Source organism: Panthera pardus, unplaced genomic scaffold (genome assembly GCF_024362965.1).
Source record: "Panthera pardus isolate Hobbes unplaced genomic scaffold, ASM2436296v1 HiC_scaffold_3, whole genome shotgun sequence".
Lineage (NCBI taxonomy): Eukaryota > Metazoa > Chordata > Mammalia > Carnivora > Felidae > Panthera > Panthera pardus.
Window position 1 is genome coordinate 26,994,241 of NW_026526876.1, and position 19,943 is coordinate 27,014,183.

The 19,943-nt window shown below is 40.0% G+C and overlaps 1 protein-coding gene across 13 annotated transcripts in view; it reads left to right on the forward strand.

Annotated features, from left to right (window-relative positions):
• BPTF (bromodomain PHD finger transcription factor) overlaps positions 1-18,069 on the forward strand; it is a 146,627-nt gene extending 128,558 nt beyond the window's left edge. For 8 of the 13 annotated variants that reach the window (XM_019466481.2, XM_053892939.1, XM_053892934.1 and 5 more), the window contains 5 exons: positions 2,008-2,181; positions 2,930-3,122; positions 3,957-4,041; positions 10,354-10,540; positions 15,861-18,069. In XM_019466481.2, the coding sequence (XP_019322026.2) occupies positions 2,008-2,181; positions 2,930-3,122; positions 3,957-4,041; positions 10,354-10,540; positions 15,861-15,897 (676 nt within the window). In that variant the 3' untranslated portion in view covers positions 15,898-18,069. Of the gene's footprint in view, positions 1-2,007; positions 2,182-2,929; positions 3,123-3,956; positions 4,042-10,353; positions 10,541-15,012 lie in introns of all 13 variants that reach the window. The other 5 variants (XM_053892935.1, XM_019466494.2, XM_019466495.2 and 2 more) reach the window with 2 other exon arrangements.
• The last annotated feature ends 1,874 nt before the right edge of the window (positions 18,070-19,943 follow it).

Genomic DNA, 19,943 nt, shown 5'->3' on the forward strand with positions numbered 1-19,943 from the left:
TCATGCTAAAAATATACGATTCTTTAGAAGTAGCAATGCTGAATATCTACCTTAAGTGGATGCCTAACCAATTTACAGAATAAAATTGTGATCTCTTCAGTGAGGTTTTAAGTTACAACATTGGAGCTGCCTTAGTGCTTGCTATTTAAAATTATAACGTGCAAGTTCTAGGTCACACCGTTTTGTTGGTAGATTTAGCTATGTGGTGAATTAGACACGTCAGCTTAGGCATCTTCCCTTTTCATTGTCTCTCTTGGAAATTATATATAATGTGAAAGGTGGAGCCCTATTAACTGATTTTTCCCCCTTAGTTCTAATATAAGTTGCCTCCCTTTAAGCAAAATAATAATGATTTACAGAATAAAGCAGAACATGATTTACTTTCTTTACACAAAGATCTGTGTATGGAACTTACTTAAGTAATTAGACAAACGTGGCTTATTTAAAATATTCACATCACAGAAATTCATTTCACACACCATCATTTTTGTCATACTTCAGTTGCATGAAGTATGTGCTCCTTCTACTGAGATTGCCTCGTTATTTTGTGGATAGTTCATATTTTTAGTTGGGTGTTATTAAAATATCAGTATACCGGGTTCATTCACTCCCTGTTCTAGTTGGGATGAGTTGCTGTGTTTTAGGAGTATTTTATAATCTCTTGTAGCAAACTAGGTTGGTTTGGGGAGCCAGTGAGAATGCCTAAAACTTGAAATTCAAGTCCTGAGCTTACTTCCAGAACACATAGCCCACCATCTCCTGAAGGCAACATACAAAACACCTGGAAGGCCCAACCCCCACCTGTGGCAGCAAAAATCCTGGAGGAGTCTTAATTCAAAAGAAAAAAATTAATGGGAGTAGGATGAACTACACAACCATACGCTACTCCTTTACGTTCGTTTGGAAGGTTAGTTTGAAGTTTGAGGACTGCTTCGTTGCTCCCGGGGAATCCGCCAAGAAATACTTTGGCGGAACCGTGTCAGCAAGGCCGGTCCGGGTCCTTATGATTCACGCGAATTCCTGCTATGATTTTTACATGGCGTTCCTACACAGCTCCTGTCAACGCTTTTAAATGCACTCTGTGTTTACCATAGAGATGCTTTTCATTCGTTCCATCCTTTGGGGCCTTCTGTTACACAAGCCCGGAGGCCTGACTGAATGCCATTCCCCTCAGTCACACACTCCGACACCCCCACCGTGCCAAGTACTGTGGAACCTCTTGCTTTTTGGATACCTATCCTGTATCACTGTCCACGCCGGGTACCCCCTGTTTTGAATCGAAGCAGTTCCTTACCAGTTAGTTAACCTGGTCACTCTCCACACTGTCACATACGTTACATTAACTGAAAAACTGGCCCACGTCATAATCTGTTACCATTGGGTAAAATTCCAGTGTTTCTTGAGAAAACTTAGTAGAAAGTGAGTCACTACATGTACCTTTCTTAGTTGTCTTCTTCATGCCATATTTTGACCATGTATCTTTTGCACCTGGCTGACCTGCATGTTCCTCGTAGTGTAACTTCTACTTGGTGTTTGCGCTTTGCTTCGTTTTCAAATTTAAATCGTGAGATACATTTTCAAACCTATCTAAGAAATAGCCCTGAATTTGAAATGGCTTCTGTGGCATAGGTTTGACAGATGTAAGTCTTTGATTCTTCGGCTTTGGTTTTTGTGCCTGTTACAGTTTTACACACATTCATTAAGAGGGAGACATTACCATCAGTGTGTTGTTTATTTTTTCCAATTCCAGTATGTTTTTAAAGACCCATATTTCACCAAACAGTGTATTTGTTGAAATTGATGTGAGTGATTTTATGTTTCCACACTTGATACAGTGTCAGATGCTGTAGTTTGCCAGGGGTAGAATGGTTGGATTCAGGATGTTTAGCTGACTCATTGCAGAAAGTTATCCTGTAAGAAAGTGAATCAGGACAGGGAAGACAGGTTTAAGTATCATGCAGCTCAAAATGACAATTACATTGTCATTTTCATTGTGAATACTTTTAGGTTCTATATTGGCTGTGATCTTTGTACTAACTGGTATCATGGAGAATGTGTTGGCATCACAGAAAAGGAGGCTAAGAAAATGGATGTGTACATCTGTAATGATTGTAAACGGGCACAAGAGGGCAGCAGTGAGGAATTGTACTGTATCTGCAGAACACCTTATGATGAGTCACAGTGAGTTCTGATAAGAGCATCATATTTAATAATTTAGGAAGCCAAATTGCTCTGACTGGTTACTTATTTATTTTAATAAAAAGCAAGGTATTTTTCTGCATATATTATACACTTACATTACAAATTCCTTTCCGGTTTTTTTTCTCTTTTTCTCTCTTTACCTCCCCTTCAAAATTTGTGTTGCTTCATAGCGAATGTTTGAGATGCATTGGGAAAAAATACGGTTTAATGGTAGACTTGATTCTTCAATATGTAACAGAAACGAATGAGATGAAAACAGCCTGCCTTGTTTGGATTTTATCAGTGTTTGAAATGGTGCATTATTGTAGGTTAGAAAAAAACACTAATTTGGGTAAAAGCTCTGAGACTCTGTTATTAGCTTACAGGATTTTGAGCTCCCAGTTGGGTGGCCAGTATCAGCTTCCCATTTGATACGGTACTAGTTGAAAGATTTTCGGCTTTATTTTGTTTTGAGCTTTAAAGTCAATCAAATGCTTTACGTTTTTCTTCATATTCTCCAATATTACACAGCGTTCTTAATAAGCTTTTAGTGCTTTGTTAACATCAGAAGTACTAAATTAACACATTTGAATGTCAATCTTCAGAAGTATTAAAACAATTGTGATACTAAAACTATTTTATACCCAGAGTTAGAGTCTTTTCAGGTGCATGTTTTACTTTTTAAGGTAGATGTAAGTAATGTGATCCCATCTGTTCTGAACTCACATTTCCATTTCGGATCTTGCAGATTTTATATTGGCTGTGATCGGTGTCAGAACTGGTACCATGGGCGCTGCGTGGGCATCTTGCAGAGTGAGGCAGAGCTCATTGACGAGTATGTCTGTCCACAGTGCCAGTCCACCGAGGATGCCATGACAGTGCTCACGCCGCTAACGGAGAAAGATTACGAGGGCTTGAAAAGGGTGCTGCGTTCTTTACAGGTAAGAAGACGCCGTGTGTGCGTTGTCTGCCGCTGAAATCAGCCAGCGTTGACTCTGGAGCCATTTCTGGGGTTTGAACCTTCCAGTCTCAGAATCTGTGATCGTTTACTGACCTCCAGCCAGTCTAGTGAGGTACTCCAGACTTCAGTCCTTCACGTGCCGATATCACGAGCAGGTTAACCGTATCCACACATTAGCTCGAATGGTGTCTACCTGACACTCGTATTTAAAACGACTCACTTTTTTAACCTGAATGTAATTTTTAAAGAAAAGTTTTCCTCACTACCATAGATTGAAAAACAGTTCGATTCGATTCTAGCGAGGGGGCACCTGGCTGGCTCAGTTGAAAGAGCGTACGACTCTTGACCTTGGGGTTGTGCGTTCGAGCCCTGCATTAGGTGTAGAGATTACTTAAAAATAAAATCTTAAGAAAAAAAGAACTAAAAAGAGAACAGTGGTCTCAGTATGGGGGTGAAGTTATTTATTAGCGTGTCTGACACCTCATTCGTCCGCAATGGTGACTGTTCCACCCCAGTTTTACAGGTAGCAGGTTGTCATGTAGGAATGAGAGGACAGACTTCTTGTCTTCTAAGCTAGTGCCCCAGCCCCACAGTAGAGGTCCTCAGACCAACCCTTTGAGAACCGTTAATACAGAGTATGCTCACCCGAGATGATTTGTAAGTAGGGCAAAACTCTACTCACGTTTACATTATAAATAATCTCATCTATCAGGTTGAAAACTGACTTTTGGGGCTTAAGGGTTGATTGATAAAGCAATTCAAATGGGAAACTTCAATGACCTGACAATAATGATGTTCTCTCCTCCCATCACAGGCCCATAAGATGGCCTGGCCTTTCCTTGAGCCAGTGGATCCTAATGACGCACCAGATTATTACGGTGTGATTAAGGAACCTATGGGTAGGTACTTGAGTTGAATATGGAGTTTTTTCAGAAGTCTCCGCAGATATCTGTCACGCGTGATACGTCGTGACGATACGTTGAGCAAGGCTGGTGGAAGAATAAATCGGTGTGGTAACTTGTGGGATGTACTAGGAGTGTGTATTAAGTTTAAATCTGCATTCCCTTGGACCCAGCAATTTCATTTATTAGGATTTACGTGGGCACAAGTATGTTGTTCACCACAGTACCGTTGTCAATCCCAGAAATACCAGAAATGACATCAGTGGCCGTCATAGAGGAAAAGCTGAATCAGTGATACGGAAGCAGAGCATCCTACAGCCATATAAAAGATGAGTGAAATCAGTGAGCGAGTCAGGGTCTGAGTCTCTTATCGCTCCCTGTTACCTCTTCCTCATCTTTTCCTGAAGGAAAGCAAATTTGATGGGCCTGCGGTAGAGATCCAAGAGCATACATCCTCATTTCCCAGGAAAATAAATGGTAACAAGTAACAGTCACAAGTGATCGTATTGAGACGAACAGCCTCAGGTGGTTACATTCAAAGTAGTTTATCTGCAGATGAAATTATAAAAATTAAAATGTACGTCAAAGCTTCCAAAATTGCCAGAGAGAAAAGCAGCTCCAGCTGACCATCTTCTAAATGAGAAGGATTTTATTGTATATTTTCAAGTTGCTAAGAGAATTATCTGAGCAGTTCTCATCACGAGGGGAAAAAAAAAAAACTTTTTTACTATATGAGGTTGGTGATAGATGTTAATTAAACTTACTGGGCAATCACTTTGCAGTACCTACGTATAATCAGATAATTATGTTGTACACCGAAAACTGATACAGCGTCATATGTCAGTTGTATTTCAGTTTCAAGAAACGGGAAGGGTTTGTGTTTGATGACTAGTTCAAAGAGGGGAAACCCTGAAGGGGAGGTAGGCGTGAGGGCTTAGCTAAAACGGTCTGAAAAGGCAGCTAAACGGTCTGGTGTTGAAGGTAGAAGACGCTACTCCCTGTACATATTTTACATCTCTGTAATCTCTTTTGAGAAATATCTAGGGATATTTATTTAGATGATAGATAACTCTGCTTTTTTTTAAGTTATATTTTTTCAACGTTTATTTATTTTTGGGACAGAGAGAGACAGAGCATGAACGGGGGAGGGACAGAGAGAGAGGGAGACACAGAATCGGAAACAGGCTCCAGGCTCTGAGCCATCAGCCCAGAGCCTGACGCGGGGCTCGAACTCACGGACCGTGAGATCGTGACCTGGCTGAAGTCGGACGCTTAACCGACTGCGCCACCCAGGCGCCCCTTTAAGTTATATTTTTGAGAGAGAGCGACAGAGCACACACATGCAGGAGCAGGGGAGGGGCAGAGAGAGAGAGGTGGAGAGAGAGAGACAGAGAGAGAATCCCAAGCAGGCTCCCGCACTGTCAGCACAGAGCCTGACATGGGGCTCAAACCCACAAACTGTGAAATCATGACCTGAGCTGAAATCAAGAGTCGGACGCTTCACCGACTGAGCCACCCAGGCGCTCTGATAATTCTCCTTCTTAACATAACACAATTATAAGAAAACTAGGAAATAAACAAAGTAGGAAAAGATAGAACGCACCTGGATCTTTTCCTCACTGAATCCCATTTTGGAGTGCATGCATGTGCATGTGTGTGTATGTGTGAAAATTGAGATCATATCATCTTGTTTGAGGGGCGCCTGGCTGGCCCGGTAGGGGAAGCATGCGCCTTTGATCTCAGGGTCATGAGTTTAAGCCCCACGTTGGGTGCAGAGATTACTAAAAAAAATTAAAACTTAAAAATAAGTAAATAAATAAATATTGTCCTCTGTTTGACAAACACGTCACTGTGCCGTTAATCTTCAATAACATGATTTCGAGGACTTTCTGTAGTCTGTGAATTGAATATACTTTAACTTATTTAACCAAAATTCTTTTCTTAAAGAGCTGGATTGTTTTCTGGGTTTTTTTTCCCCCCTTCATCTTTATTAACCATCAAGATAAACATTCTCTTGTGATTTGGTATATACATGGAGATAATATAGATCTCCAAGACATATACTCTTGAAAGAAAAATAAAAGTTACAGAAAAATACCTAGGTTTTAAGCAGCAAACAATTATATACTTTGTAAGGGCACATAAGTGTGTTTAGAAATGCATAAACATGTCTGCGAAGATACAGGCTAAATTGAAAATAGCTTGGGGCGCCTGGGTGGCTTAGTCGGTTAAGCGTCCGACTTCAGCTCAGGTCATGATCTCGTGGTTCATGAGTTCAAGCCCTGCATCGGGCTCTGTGCTGACAGCTCAGAGCCTGGAGCCTGATTCGGATTCTGTGTCTCCCTCTCCCTCTCTCTGCCCCTCCCCCACTCATACTCAGTCTCTCTCTGTCCCTGTCAAAAATAAATAAACATTAAAAAAATTTTTTTAAATAAATTAATTAAAAATAGTTTATTTTCAGAGAAGGAGGGAACCAATAAGATCAGCAGCTCTAATAAATTTTTTTAAACAGAAACAGGGTTATATGAATGAATCCTGTTTTATAACATACTTTATAAATTTATCAGTACCTTTTTCACATGAGCTATAGTATAGACCTACATCGTTTTTCATTGTATGCAATTAAGATACTGTATTTAATCACCTCTCTATTAATGGGGTTTTCAGTGGTGTGCAGTTTTTGCTGTTATAAACAACACTTCTGTGAATATCTTCTTTCATGCATTTGCCTGCACTTGTTTGTTTTCTGAGGAGAAATTCCTAGAATTAGCATTTCTGGGTCAAATGGTATTTATACTCCGTACGTTTTTGATAGGTATTTTTGAATTGCACTTCAGCACATTGAACCCGTTTCCAATAATAATGTATGACTGTATCCTTCTCTCTCCACTCTTGAAAACCCTAAGTATTATCGTGCTTTTGATAGGAAATATTTTCTGGAAAATAATTATTTCAAAATAATATGTTAGGTGTATAGATGTTACAGAGGTGCAGAGAGTAAAATTTGAAGTGTACTACCACTCTCGTTCTCTGTCTTGGAGTCATTGTTGAAAATAGGCTGATGTATTAATTTTAAATATCTGCCAATTTGGACAAAGAATGTGGTTCTTTGGCTTTGCATGACTTCAGTAATTAGTGTTGTGTACTTACCGTTTGAACTTGATGTGAGTTTCCTATTTATGTATTTTGCCCATACAGAATGTTTCTGGGATGTTCATATTGTTGTCAGTGTTCCTTAAGGGCTCCTTATATACCAGGGTCATGTTTCATACTGATGCACATGGGTGGCTCAGTCGGTTGAGCGTCCAACTCTTGATTTCGGCTTAGGTCGTGATCCTCACGGTTCATGGGATCGGGCCCTGTGTCAGCCTCCATGCTGACAGCGCAGGGCCTTCTTGGGATTCTCTCTCTTCCTCTCTGTCTGCCCCTCCCCACTCGCACTCACTCTGCCTCTCCCAAAAATAGTTTTTTAAAAGCTTCTTATTGATTTTTTTGGCATATGATCATTTTTAATGTTTTGGGATTTAAATCTATTAATCATTACGAATTTTGCCTCTGGAGTCATGCCTTTAGTCTTTTGCGCTTCCCCAGGTATATAAATACTCACATATATGTTCTCCTGGTACTTTCTTTTTAAAGGATATCTAATTAAGTTGGAATCACAAAACATCCAAGCACTATTCACATACATTATTAAAGTTAGCCAGACGGTAAGCACACAGAATTTAAGCGCAAGAATGATGTGTTGTGTCAGATGTTTACCCTCTTCTGTACAGCCTCCATACCCTGCACACAATAGACGTGCCCAAGTCTTGCTTGGGATTTCATGAGGCCGGAAGCATGTTTGCGGTTGTATTTTTCTGCTCCCTACAGACACTGCCAGAGACAGATGCGTGCGTGCACATATGTGGCAAAATATACATAACATAACTACCTAGTATGCACAATTCAGTGATTAATTACATTTATGATGTAGTCCTTTTAGCCCTCCTTATGGTTTTCATCGTTGTCCTTAAATTTTAATCCAGCTGGAATTACTTTGGCATTAGTGTGAAGAATTTTTTCTTCAGCTGTAGAGGCAATTGCCTCAACCCAGTTTCTTTCTTTTTTCTTTACTTTTCTTTTTCTTTTTCTTTTTTTTTTTTTTTTTTTTTTTTGGTTTATTTATTTTTGAGAGAGAGCACGAATGGGGGAAGGCACAGAGAGGGAAACACAGAATCCAAAGCAGGCTCCAGACTCCTGAGCTGTCAGCACAGAGCCTGATACAGGGCCCAGACCCAGGAACTGGGAGATCATGACATGAACCAAAGTCAGATGCTCAACAGACTGAGCCACCCAGGCACCCCAGACCTTGTTTGGAAGATGACTACAATAAATGGAGGTGGGGAAATTGTAATAGGGAGAATCTGCCAACCAAAGATCTGTAGGCATCTCAAAGGCTAGGCAGAAAAGGGCTTTTCTTTTATAAGGAAGAGTAAACAAGGCTAGGAAGAATGGGATGTGGCAAGTAGCATGAATAATAGTGGTGTGGTTGGGGGCAGGCCCCCTGCATTAGCCTATTTCTAGGAGAGATTATGGAGGAAGGGCTGAGTCTGTTACAATGAGAGTAGGTCAAAGCTAAGGCTTCTGGAGGAAAGAGAGAAGTTTAGCTAAAGTATAGTCTAGTCACGTAGCAGGTATTTTGTCCAGATTGGTCAATGGCACCTATAGTTCAGCTAATCATTTATCACCTCAACCCAGTTTCTTAATGAATTTTCCTTCCTCGGCTTATATGACATGACATCTTCGACATACATAAAATTCTTCTGCTGAAAATGATTAGGTCTATTCCTGTTTTGAATAGTTTTGTTAACGTTTGTGTCACCCTACATAATGCCACACTTTCCATTGCCACAGCTTTATAATATTTGTTTAATGTCTGATAGATTAAAATCTCTCCTTTTACTTTTATTTTTCAAATGTTTCTTAGATATTCTTGGGCTTTAAAATCATTTTCTCAAATTCTAAAATAATCACTGAAATTTAGTTTGAAATTGTATTATCTCTCAATCTGTCAAACCTAGATTGATATGAGATCACCAGCTTTTTATTCTCCCAGGTTTTTTTTTTCCTTTTTCTTTTTTATTTTTGTAATGTTTATTTATTTTTGAGAGAGAGAGAGCACAAGCAGGGGAGGGGCATAGAGAGAGAGAGGGAAACACAGAATCTGAAGCAGACTCCAGGCTCATAGCTGTCAGCACAGAGCCCAATGCGGGGCTCAAACCCACAAACCACGAGATCGTGACCTGAGCTAAAGTCAGACACTTAGCTGACTGAGCCACCCAGACGCCCCATATTCTCCCAGGTTTTTATGTGAGATCATATGTGGAATTTTCCTTCAAACACAACTTTCTCCCAGGACCTAATGTTATTTCAAAAGATTAAGCTCAGTATATTCCAAACAGTTACCTTTGTCCCAGTTGAATGATTTTAGTCCTCTCTGCATACTACCTGTAGTGTTAGATACTAATATTTTTATTCATATCAGCTAAGATTTTTCCCTTTAAGTGGACACTTTATATCCTTGCCACCTTAAGTGTTACATTAGTGTCACTGGGGTGCCTGAGTGGCTCAGTTGGTTGATCGTCCGACTTCGGCTCAGGTCAAGATCTCGTGCATGAGTTCGAGCCCCACATCGGGCTCTGTGCTGACAGTTCAGAGCCTGGAGCCTGCTTCGGATTCTGTGTCTCCCTCTCTCTCTGCCCCTCCCCAGCTTGCACTCTTGTCTCTCTCTCCCTCAAAAATAAAGGAAACCATTACAAAAATTGTTAAAGTGTCACTTGCCACCAATATAAGGTAACAATAAAAATTAATAAAGAAAGCAAAATGATGGTATTAAAATCTAATACAGGTATCACAAAGCCCCAAAGATATTTCGGTCTTAATTTTGGATTGCCTCCTCTTTGTACATGTAATACACATAATTGTTTGCATGTAAAAATGTATTGTGCTTAGATGTGTATTGATCGTGTGGGTGTAGTTTCCTTTATTTCAACCCAACTGAATGAAGAGCTGTTCTCTCGTTAACTGAAATCAAAAGAACCTTCTTAATAGTAGCCAAGGTTTATATTTTAGACTCCCCCAATCAAAACCAAAATTGGAGAAGTGCTCCTTTTTTCTTCATGAATTGCTGAACAGTCCCCAGTGGCGAATCAGCTTGGTTTCAGGGGCTGCTGGGGCAGGAAACCTATATTCTTATTAGAGCTTTGGGCAGTATTCACATTAGAACTGCCTTAAAGCTTTAAAAATGTTCTGTTTTGTGTTTTTAAGACCTCGCCACCATGGAAGAAAGAGTACAAAGACGGTATTATGAAAAGCTGACGGAATTTGTGGCAGACATGACCAAAATTTTTGATAACTGTCGTTACTACAATCCTAGCGACTCGCCTTTTTACCAATGTGCAGAAGTTCTTGAATCATTCTTTGTACAGAAATTGAAAGGATTCAAGGCTAGCAGGTGAGCAGATGCGTTCCGTGTTCTGAATTAACCCAGTTCCTCCAGTTCTTCCTACTGTTTTTGTCTAGATCAGCCAGTGAGTGCAGTCTGTGATAAATTTGAACCTTGAAATCAAGAATCGTTAAAAAAGAAAAAAAATCAAGACTCTAGCATTACAATACACTGCCAAGGACAAGAGGACAGACTCAGTAACGAGAAGTTGCTGAGTTTGTGATCTGCTGAAAAGTAAAGTTTTTGGTTTTTTGTTTTTGTTTTTTTTTTTAATAAAAAAGCACTTATCAGATGCTTATAGAATGCAAGATGCTCTCTCAAATGCCACACGGAGCAGGGGCACCTGGCTGGCTCAGTCGAAAGAGCGTGCGACTCTTGATCTCGGGGCAGTGAGTTCAAGCCCCATGTTGGGTGTAGAGTTTACTTGATAAATAAATATATATTTATATTTAAATAAATATGTATTTATATTTAAAAAAGAAACATGCCATGGGGCACATAAAAATTTAGTAGCAAGACAGAGCTCTTGCCCTTACTGAGTTTACCAAAGCATAAAAATTACTGTTCTGTAGGGTAGAGTAAGGAGAAGACTAGGAAAGGGGATTTAAGCACTTTCTCCTTAATTTATGCTTGCTATATCTTTGAAATCATAAAATGTTTTATTTCTCTGGGTATCTTTCCTGTGAGCAAAACTAGACTTTAAGTCCACCGGCCTTTACTTTGAACCTCCGGTAACACAGAAGCAGTGAGCAACTTTGCATGGTGTTCAGATACAGCATCTTTGTGCCTTTTGTTTCTGAACCTCAGTCTCCCCTTCTCAAGCCCATGACTTTCTTCTTTCCAACAGGGCCCTGTTCTCTTTTCCTGTGATAACTTCCACCACTTTGTAGCCCTGATATTCACTACTCACCATCATCCCCCATCCACCAGCTTGCATGCTTGATCCTCCCTCGGTACTGGGACTGGGTAGATCTTGGCTGGTCTGGGGCCTGGGCATCTCTGTTATCTAGTGAACTCTGCATATCAAGGTGTAAGAATCAGTGCTGAGCTTAGTTATTTTCTTCTGAGGAAAATCCACAGGGTGTTGTCTCTCTCCTTGTCCTGCAGCAAGGTAGATCAAGAACTGCATTTTAAAATCCGTTTACATAAACTAAAAGTGAAGGACAAGCCTAGCCAAGGTGTCCCAGGGAATCAAAAGTATAGGCGAGGAAGGAAGGAAACCAGGTAGGTAGGCAGGCTCTAGACCAAGAACGAAGAGAGTTTACCGAATGTCTGAAACTCCCATTTGTATCCTCTCCTATCTGTTAGCCCATTAGCCGTAGAACCTAAAGTGGGAGAGGACGACTTACTCAATATGGTAAAGTCCCTCGTAAAATAATAATGAAGGAATAAAAAGGGGTAAACTCAGAATAGGAGAAGAATATGCTAGATGTTACTGATGAGGTCTCCACAGATTCTAGAAGACAGAAAGCAGATGAAAGGATCGTCTGACAAAGCCAGGGGTGCCACAGCCCGTTAGCCGGCTCTTCAGCAGAGGTGACCGCTTGCTGCCCAGTACACCTGCCGCAAGCCTCCAACACGAAGACTCCAAAATACAATAAAAGGCAAGAGAGGAGTTAAAGATCTGTATACGGGCCAGTCACCCTTTGTAACCTGTGTCCAGACAGCCCTGTGCGGGCAGCCCGAAGCACTGGAAGAACACGAGTTTCTTCCCTGGAGAAATGGAGTGAGCTTTCTGCAGAGAACTGGACGAGGCAGAAGAGAATTGGACTCGGAGTAAAGTCCCCCGACCTGAGGTTTGGTCGGGTCCACGGCCCCGTCGCTCTGGAGCTGTGGCCCTCGACTGGGATAATTTGCCCACCCCCACACTTCCCACGGGATGTTCAGCGATGCCTGGGGGCATTTTTGTCGGTCTCTCGGAGGTGGGAAGTAATGCTGACGAGATGCGACTAAACGTCCTCGTGCACCAGACCGCCCCCGCCCCCAACAAAGAATTATCCAGCCCCCAAATGTCAGCAGTGTTGGAATTAAGAAACCCTTATCGAAGGCAACACTTGCCAGTCAGCCTTACACAGGTACATAGGGCTCCGCAGGCACCTTTCTGGTCCTTCAACTTCCTCTCTTTCAGTGTGAACAGATAGCCAGGGATGACCAGATATGTAAGGAAAGCTTGCAGCGTAAAAGAGAAAGGTCAGGGTGTAGCAGAACAGATAAAAGAGAACTTAAAAAAAACAAACAAAAAACCAAGCCTCTAATCATGTCCCAAGAGAAATTTTATGAGATAGTGAATCTAGGGACACCTGGCTGGCTCAGTTGGTAGATCATGATCTTGGAGTCATGAGTTCCAGCCCCACGTTGCAAGTAGAGTTTACTTTAAAAAAAAAAAAAAAAAAAGGATCTTGAATCTACAAAATGGCGAAAAGGATATTAGGAATAAAGAACAGTTAGAAGGAGTGGCTGGAAAAGAAACTAAACTTACTGTAAACAGTGAAAGTTAAAATCAAGGACTTTTTCAATGTAAAGCACAAAAAGACAAGTCGATGAAAAATGTGAAAGGAAGAAAATGCATTGTAGCATTTCCAGTACTCACTTAATGGAAATTCCAGAAAAGAAGAAGAGAGAAGACTGAGGAAAATAAATTATCAAAAGACTAATACAAGAAAAATTCCCTGAGCTGATGAGAGGCACGAGACTTCAAGTTCAAGCAGAACAGATTCATTCATTCATCAAATGGTTATTGAGACCCTGCTGTGCGTCAGATATTGAATCCCTCTGGGGCTTCATTCTTGTGGGGTGGGAGGGGTATGGAATGATAAGGACAGTTGGTAAACATATAAGCCAGCTGGACAAATGGGAAAAAGCCCATCCCACATATCCATCATTGTAAAATTTCCAGATGCCAAGGATAAAAGAAGTTTTTCTCAGCGTTTCTAAAGAAGATAAAACAGACAACCTATAAAGCAACAAGAATTAGACGGGTATCAGATTTTTCTCTGACAACATGGAACGCCGGAAGACTTTGGAGGAATACGTCTAAAAGTTTGAGGAAAAATGATTTTCAACCTACGATTCTGTGTCCAGCCAAACAATCAAGTGCAGGAGCAGAACAAATCCACTTTCAGTCACGGAAGGACTCATAAAGGGACTCCTTCCCGTGAATCCTTTCTTTGCAAGTTATTTTACGACGTGCACTAGCAAAATAACTCAAGAAAACAAAAGATCTTGGATCCAAGAAACAAGCGGTTCAGGAAAATAATATGAATCACTCTAACTCATGACGACGTTGGTACAGCAGGCTAATGCAGCAGGGAGTCCAAACTGGAGCAGGAGAATGGAGCATTCTCAAGAGGAAGGTGTCTGGCGGGAGAAATGGTTCATACATTAGATAATTACTAGTTTAAGAATGCAAGAAGGAAAAAATGGAAGGCAATTCAAGATCCCATGAAAACCATAAAGTCGTGTAGGAATGCTAAGAATGCCCTCTTAGCAAAGGAGTAGGTGGCACAAGGAGAAAAATATTTACATAGTTACAATAATGTAAACAGTGCGTTGATGTTCAGCTTTTAGAATCAACCTGTAGACAAAGCACATTTAGATTTAATTTAAAATTGGAAGTAAAAGTTGGATTCAAGAAGAGAGGTGGGAAAATGGTTATGTGAGCTTAGTTATCATTTGCCGTAGCAGGATTTAAGCAATATGAAGTTGCTTAAACGAGAAATAGCAGCATGAGAAATCTACCTGCCGACGAACTGCAGTTCAAAGTAATTGATCCTAGGGAGCCTTGGCTTCAGGTTGAGTAAATATTGGGATAAGAGGACCACAACTTAGTTTCAGTCTCTCCCTGCTTTTTTATTTGCACCTCTTGCAGTTATCCCTCCAGTTAAATTTCTATAGTTGCCCTTTTTTAATTGGAAAGGCTTTAGCCTTTGCTAGTAACTGTGAGGTGGAAACTGGGGGATTTGAATCCCACCCTGCTGCCATGCCAGGCTTGCAGGCAGAACCCAGAGTGGGAATGGTAGCAGCTGCCGATGAAGGAGGAGAAAGCATCTGCGGGCTTGTGGCGAAACAAAGAAATTGGGGAAAGGAGGGGGTCCAGGGGCTGGGTCCGCACAGTACAGGGGCCACTTACGAGAGCTTGTCACCCGTTTATTTTTTGCAGCTTTTTATTTTATTTGAGTTCACATAATCTTCATTAAGGAACGTGGGAGCAAATCGACAAGTTTGCTCAATTCTATAAGATGAAATGGGAGGAGATTTTAAGGAATTTTTTTGTTGCTTTCCAGATTTAAGGCATTTAAGAATGAAACCTACATGTAGCCATTCATTGAAATGGGATTGATTTATGGGTTTCCAGTATTTCCATTGCCATATTTTCCCCATTTTTAATTTATGATCTCTAGCATTGTTCGCACATTATTTTCATTACTGTGCTTTGTTACAATTCATCATTTATACCATCCATGTTCTTTCTTTTCTTACAGATTCTGATATCTTTAGTCTGAATTTTTAACTGGAATCAGAACTGGATGTTGGGGTCACTCTTTCTTTTATTGTTCCACGTGATTACCTAATTCAAAATTGCCCCCCCACAAAGTTCATACTAGTTAATTTAATGTTTTAATGTTAAAAATATATGTACAGTAGTAAATGGTTTATTCTAGCGGCCATGTTGAACAATGTACTTAAGAATTGTAAACTCCTGGAATGCTGTATTTATCCACACTGCTGCAGTAGACCGCACTCTGACTTAGTCCTGGCGGCTGTGCAGGAGTGTGGTTTTTACTAACGAAAGTTGTGAATAAAACTGTGAAACTAGAGAGGAGACTTTCTGGACTTCAATAGAAAAATGTGATTTTAATACTGCTATTTCTTTTTTTTTTTTTAATATAATTTTTTCTTCATATTCCCCGAATCAATGTAAATAAGCATGTACGTACACACACACACACACACACACACACACACACAGACACACACACACGCGCGCGCGCGCACACGCACACCTTTACCACAATGGTAATGCCTCTGTAAATGTTTCTATCTGTCCCATTGGCTAAAAATGTATAATCTTTATTAGATGAATATATATATATATATATATTTTAATAATGGCTTTTTCCAGTGAACTATCATGTTTCAGTGTACAGTGAAAATTTCTATTGTAGGTTAACAGTTTCTTACTTGTTCTCATATATTTGCTTGCCAAGGGTAAATGAAAGAACATGGCTGCTTCTTCCCCCAGACAGACTGACCTTGGCATCCACATAAAGCATCATTGTTTTCAAAAATGAAGGGTGCTTAATTGTTCCCTTTTTTCTGTATTCTGTAGGTCTCATAACAACAAACTGCAGTCTACAGCTTCTTAAAGTTCAGCGTGTTAACCTAACATAAAACACAGCAAGAATCTGGTTGTCTGAACTATTTTAAATTAAGGAGCCAGATGTTTTTAGTCAGGTTATCCTGACAAGACTTGACCTAAACTTCGTTTTTATTGGTCATAACAGTCCAATTATATTCTTGGCCAATTTTGTCCAACGGACAAGGGAAAAGCAAAGTCAACGACACCATTATCTTGTCAAGATCAAATGGTTTTACTATTGTGGCAGAAGCGGGAAAACTTTGTTTATTGAGAAAAAAAAAAGAAAAAAGAAAGCAAGAAAAAAAGATAATATGGGGTCAAGTGTAACTCCATGGAAATGCCACGTCTGCTCTTCAGTGAAGAAGCTGGTTTAGTCTCACAGAAAACTTTTGACTGTATTTATTTATTGTTGCAAAAAAGACGCTTTTTTATTGCTGCCCTCATTTGTCAGCTAATTATTTTTTCTTATAAAATCCAGCCCCGGTTACATGTAATCCATTCTGTATCTTATCATGATTCCTGTAGGTAAAAGTACAAGACGACCTCTAGATGTCTTTTCTTTCTATGAAAGGAGCTGCTATGTACACATGTGCACACAGACACACACACACACACACACACACACACACACACACACACACACAACTGGGAATCAACAATGAGTTTATTGTTCTTGGTAGATAAAAATTAAGCTTGCATAAAGGTTGGGCTAAGTGGTCCTGGACTACAGACTCTGTTGCCTTGAATATAACAGTACAATTTGTCATTTACTCTGCACCAGGCTAAACTGAGTAAAATCTATTTGAAGGTATCTTGTTTGTAAACATTTGTCAGATTCTAATTTTTTTTCTTTTTGTATTAAAATTCAACTATGGATGTATATGAAACAAAATAAATGGAGATCATTTTTCTCCCACAGATGGTGTCTTTGAATGTGCGCTAATGATTATCTGTAAGCCTTTGAGGGGAAAGGGAGGGCCGCAAGGTAAACAAAAGGCCGACGAACTTCATTGTACTTGAGTTTCTCCAGGATGATAGTGGCCCTTCGTTTTAGAATTCCCAGCCCACTGTCACTACATCCAAGAAAAATCTTCAGGGGTGCTAATCCTGTTGTATCAATTGATCATACTAATGAAAGAGGTAATGTGGCAGAATACACATTGCCCTCATGTGTACATTATATCATACCAGGCGAATCAGCAGTTACGGACAGCTACTTCTATTTTATGAAGGGCGTTTTTTAGAGGACATGATCCTTTTTGTATTTTTTGTTTATCGGTTGAGTTGTCTGGGTTTGGGGGGTTTTTCGTTTGTTTTTTTCCTCACAAAAAGTAGTGTGAGCAAGTATGGGAAAAGATGGAAACAACAGAGGAAGGTAGACTTTGCAGATTTTTCCTTTCGGGGTTCTACCCTTCCACGTTGTGTTACTGTGTTGTAATAATCGCTTCTGTAACATCTGCCGTAGGTGGTTTGTGGAGCTTTGCAAAAATTTTACTAGATTTTGCACTAATGCGCATTAGCTTTGTCCTACCAGTTTCTGGAATTTGTCTAATGTTTTTAAAGTTTCCTTCTGTTTAATATCACCCTGCTATGCAAAGCCTTTCCCAGACCTTAGTTTCTTAAAAGAAAGAGGTGGCTCCAGTTCCCAGTTCTTCCTTATTACAGACTCAGGTGTGCAGGTGTTCTGGGTTCATTTTATCTCAAGAAGCCCATTCCTTTTTGTACATACGGACGTCACTTAAAGCTCTGCTTACAAACTTAAGGAGACTAACTGCTCAATATGAAAACGTGGAAACAGTTTTTGCTTAAAATACTAACACGGAAGTAGTCAAATACAGGTTATTTACAGGTTATTTTGTCCTTTTACTTTTCAAGAAAATGTTACCTGTTGTATGCACTGTGCTGATGCAAGAGTCCTACAGTTTAATGAATTATAAAATTATTCTGCATCTCATCACGTCACAGTATTTCTGTACTATTTATTCATATATATATATATATATAGATATAGATATATATGGGCTTAATCATTTAAAACTTGTTGCGGCAAGAACTTTCCTACCTGTAGGCAATAGATTGCTATGTTTTTAACAGATTGTGGCAAATTCTAAACAGCAATTCTTTTTGTACGTAATAGGACGTTTCATCCTAGAAAAATAAAGTAATGTTTTTGACATTGGATTTGGTGCAGTTTCTAATGAAACAGTGGTTGGTTGGTTGGTTGGTTGGTTGATATATTTTCTGTAGCCATTGGCATTGCCAAATTGTACCAAAAAAAGGTAAATTTTATGGGGATCCTCAGACCAGGAAGTTGTTAGTTTCGTGTGTGCATTTAATAACAAAGCCTTTGGCAATTTCTGCCACCATATAAATAGGCATTTTATAGTTTTATCAACTTAACAGAGCTTCAGTCTTTCAAAAGGCATTTTTGAAAAACATACATTCTTATATAATGGATTTCACAAGCTGCTTTTCTACGAGTATTCTCTGACAGGCTCCTCCTATTCCATAAGATACACGTATTATAGCTGTTTTCCTTTCAATAGTCCGAGTAGTAGAATGCACATTTGTGATACGTGGTTAGGGTTTTTCTACTTCGTCTTGTAAATATATTGAATTTGCATCTAGTAGGTGTCCTTGGCCAAAAGTATTGGTGCTTGGGGGTCTCATCTGCCAAGTTCACAGTCCTTGAAAACATTTCATAATAGTAAGTATTTTCATAATATCGGTAAAGCTTTTTTCTCCCATCCAGATTCTGCAGGATTTGTATTTTAGCTAATGCCCTGCAATAGGTTAAGAAAAATTTTTTGTGAACTTTCAGAGCTATTTTCTAAAGTAAAACAATGCCTTTTTATATTTTGAATGGCCTGGAGTGTTAGAGACCCTGAGATTTTGCTGTTGTTTATAATCTACCTTCCCAGAATCTGTAAATCGATGTTCTTTCCCTCTTTGTATTCATCTTTGTGTGTTTCTGATATTAAAGGAGCCAGCCTCGTGGTGACCTTTTAAGTGTGCGTGGACGGGCTGAGCTAGACACAGCTGCGCGTGGTAGTGGCCGCCCCTGCTCTTTCCGTGATTGAGGGCGTTCCCGGGAGGCGTCCAGTTTAGTCCTGAATGTGAGAATGGCGCCACCTCATGGGCAAAGCAGTGTCTTATTAAGTGTTTGGAGGGGAAGAGCCAGCTGAGAAGTATTTTTAATAATACGAAGTATTCTGAGCGATACTTCTGGATAAACTACTGAGAAAGACGTTTCTTAGAAGATCACACCCCATTTGATCCAATTTGGACCAAATTCAACTAAAGAAAAGCTCTATTTTTTTAAATAATAAAGTCCCAGACTTGAAACGGGGATTGTAATTGCAATTGGTGGGCCAGTTTTTAGGTGTCTGCATATATGCTGTTTGATCCACCTTAAGAACGATTGAAGGAATTTAAACAAACAGTGCCAAATGATGTCTTTTAAAAACTTAAAAGTCAGTACCCAAAAAAGGCATATATTTTTTTATAGACCTGAAAGCAAGACAAGTACTTTTTTTTTTTCTTGAGTTCTAGCAGCTTAATTCAAAGGAGGGAAGGTACTGAGTTCCTCTCGAAGGCGATGGAGTGTTCTATTGAGAGACTACTGCCAGCGCACATAGCCTTTTAGTCTTTGGCGCACAAACACACGTGCTAAGGAAAATCTATCAGGACAAAAGGATTAGGAACTACAATGGATTTGCTACTTAAATTTTTCCATAAAATTACAGATTGTGGCCAATGAAATTCTTCTTAACCTTTTTTGCCCAACTTGGGATTCTCCGTCTTACCACCTCCTGTGCGCACCCCCCCCCCCCCACCACTGCTCTCACTGGAGCCTCACTTGTCTCTCGTTGCAACCTGGTCTTGAACGACGGCCATAACCCTGGGCAGCTCCTAAAAAGCTGGCCTGCTTGTGTTTGCCGGGACGTACGCACTAACCGTATGACCACGCGTCACAGAGATCACACAGTTCTGCCGTTTTGTGTGTTTCCAAAACTCCTCAGAAACTATCAAATCAGTCTAGTCAAACCCTAA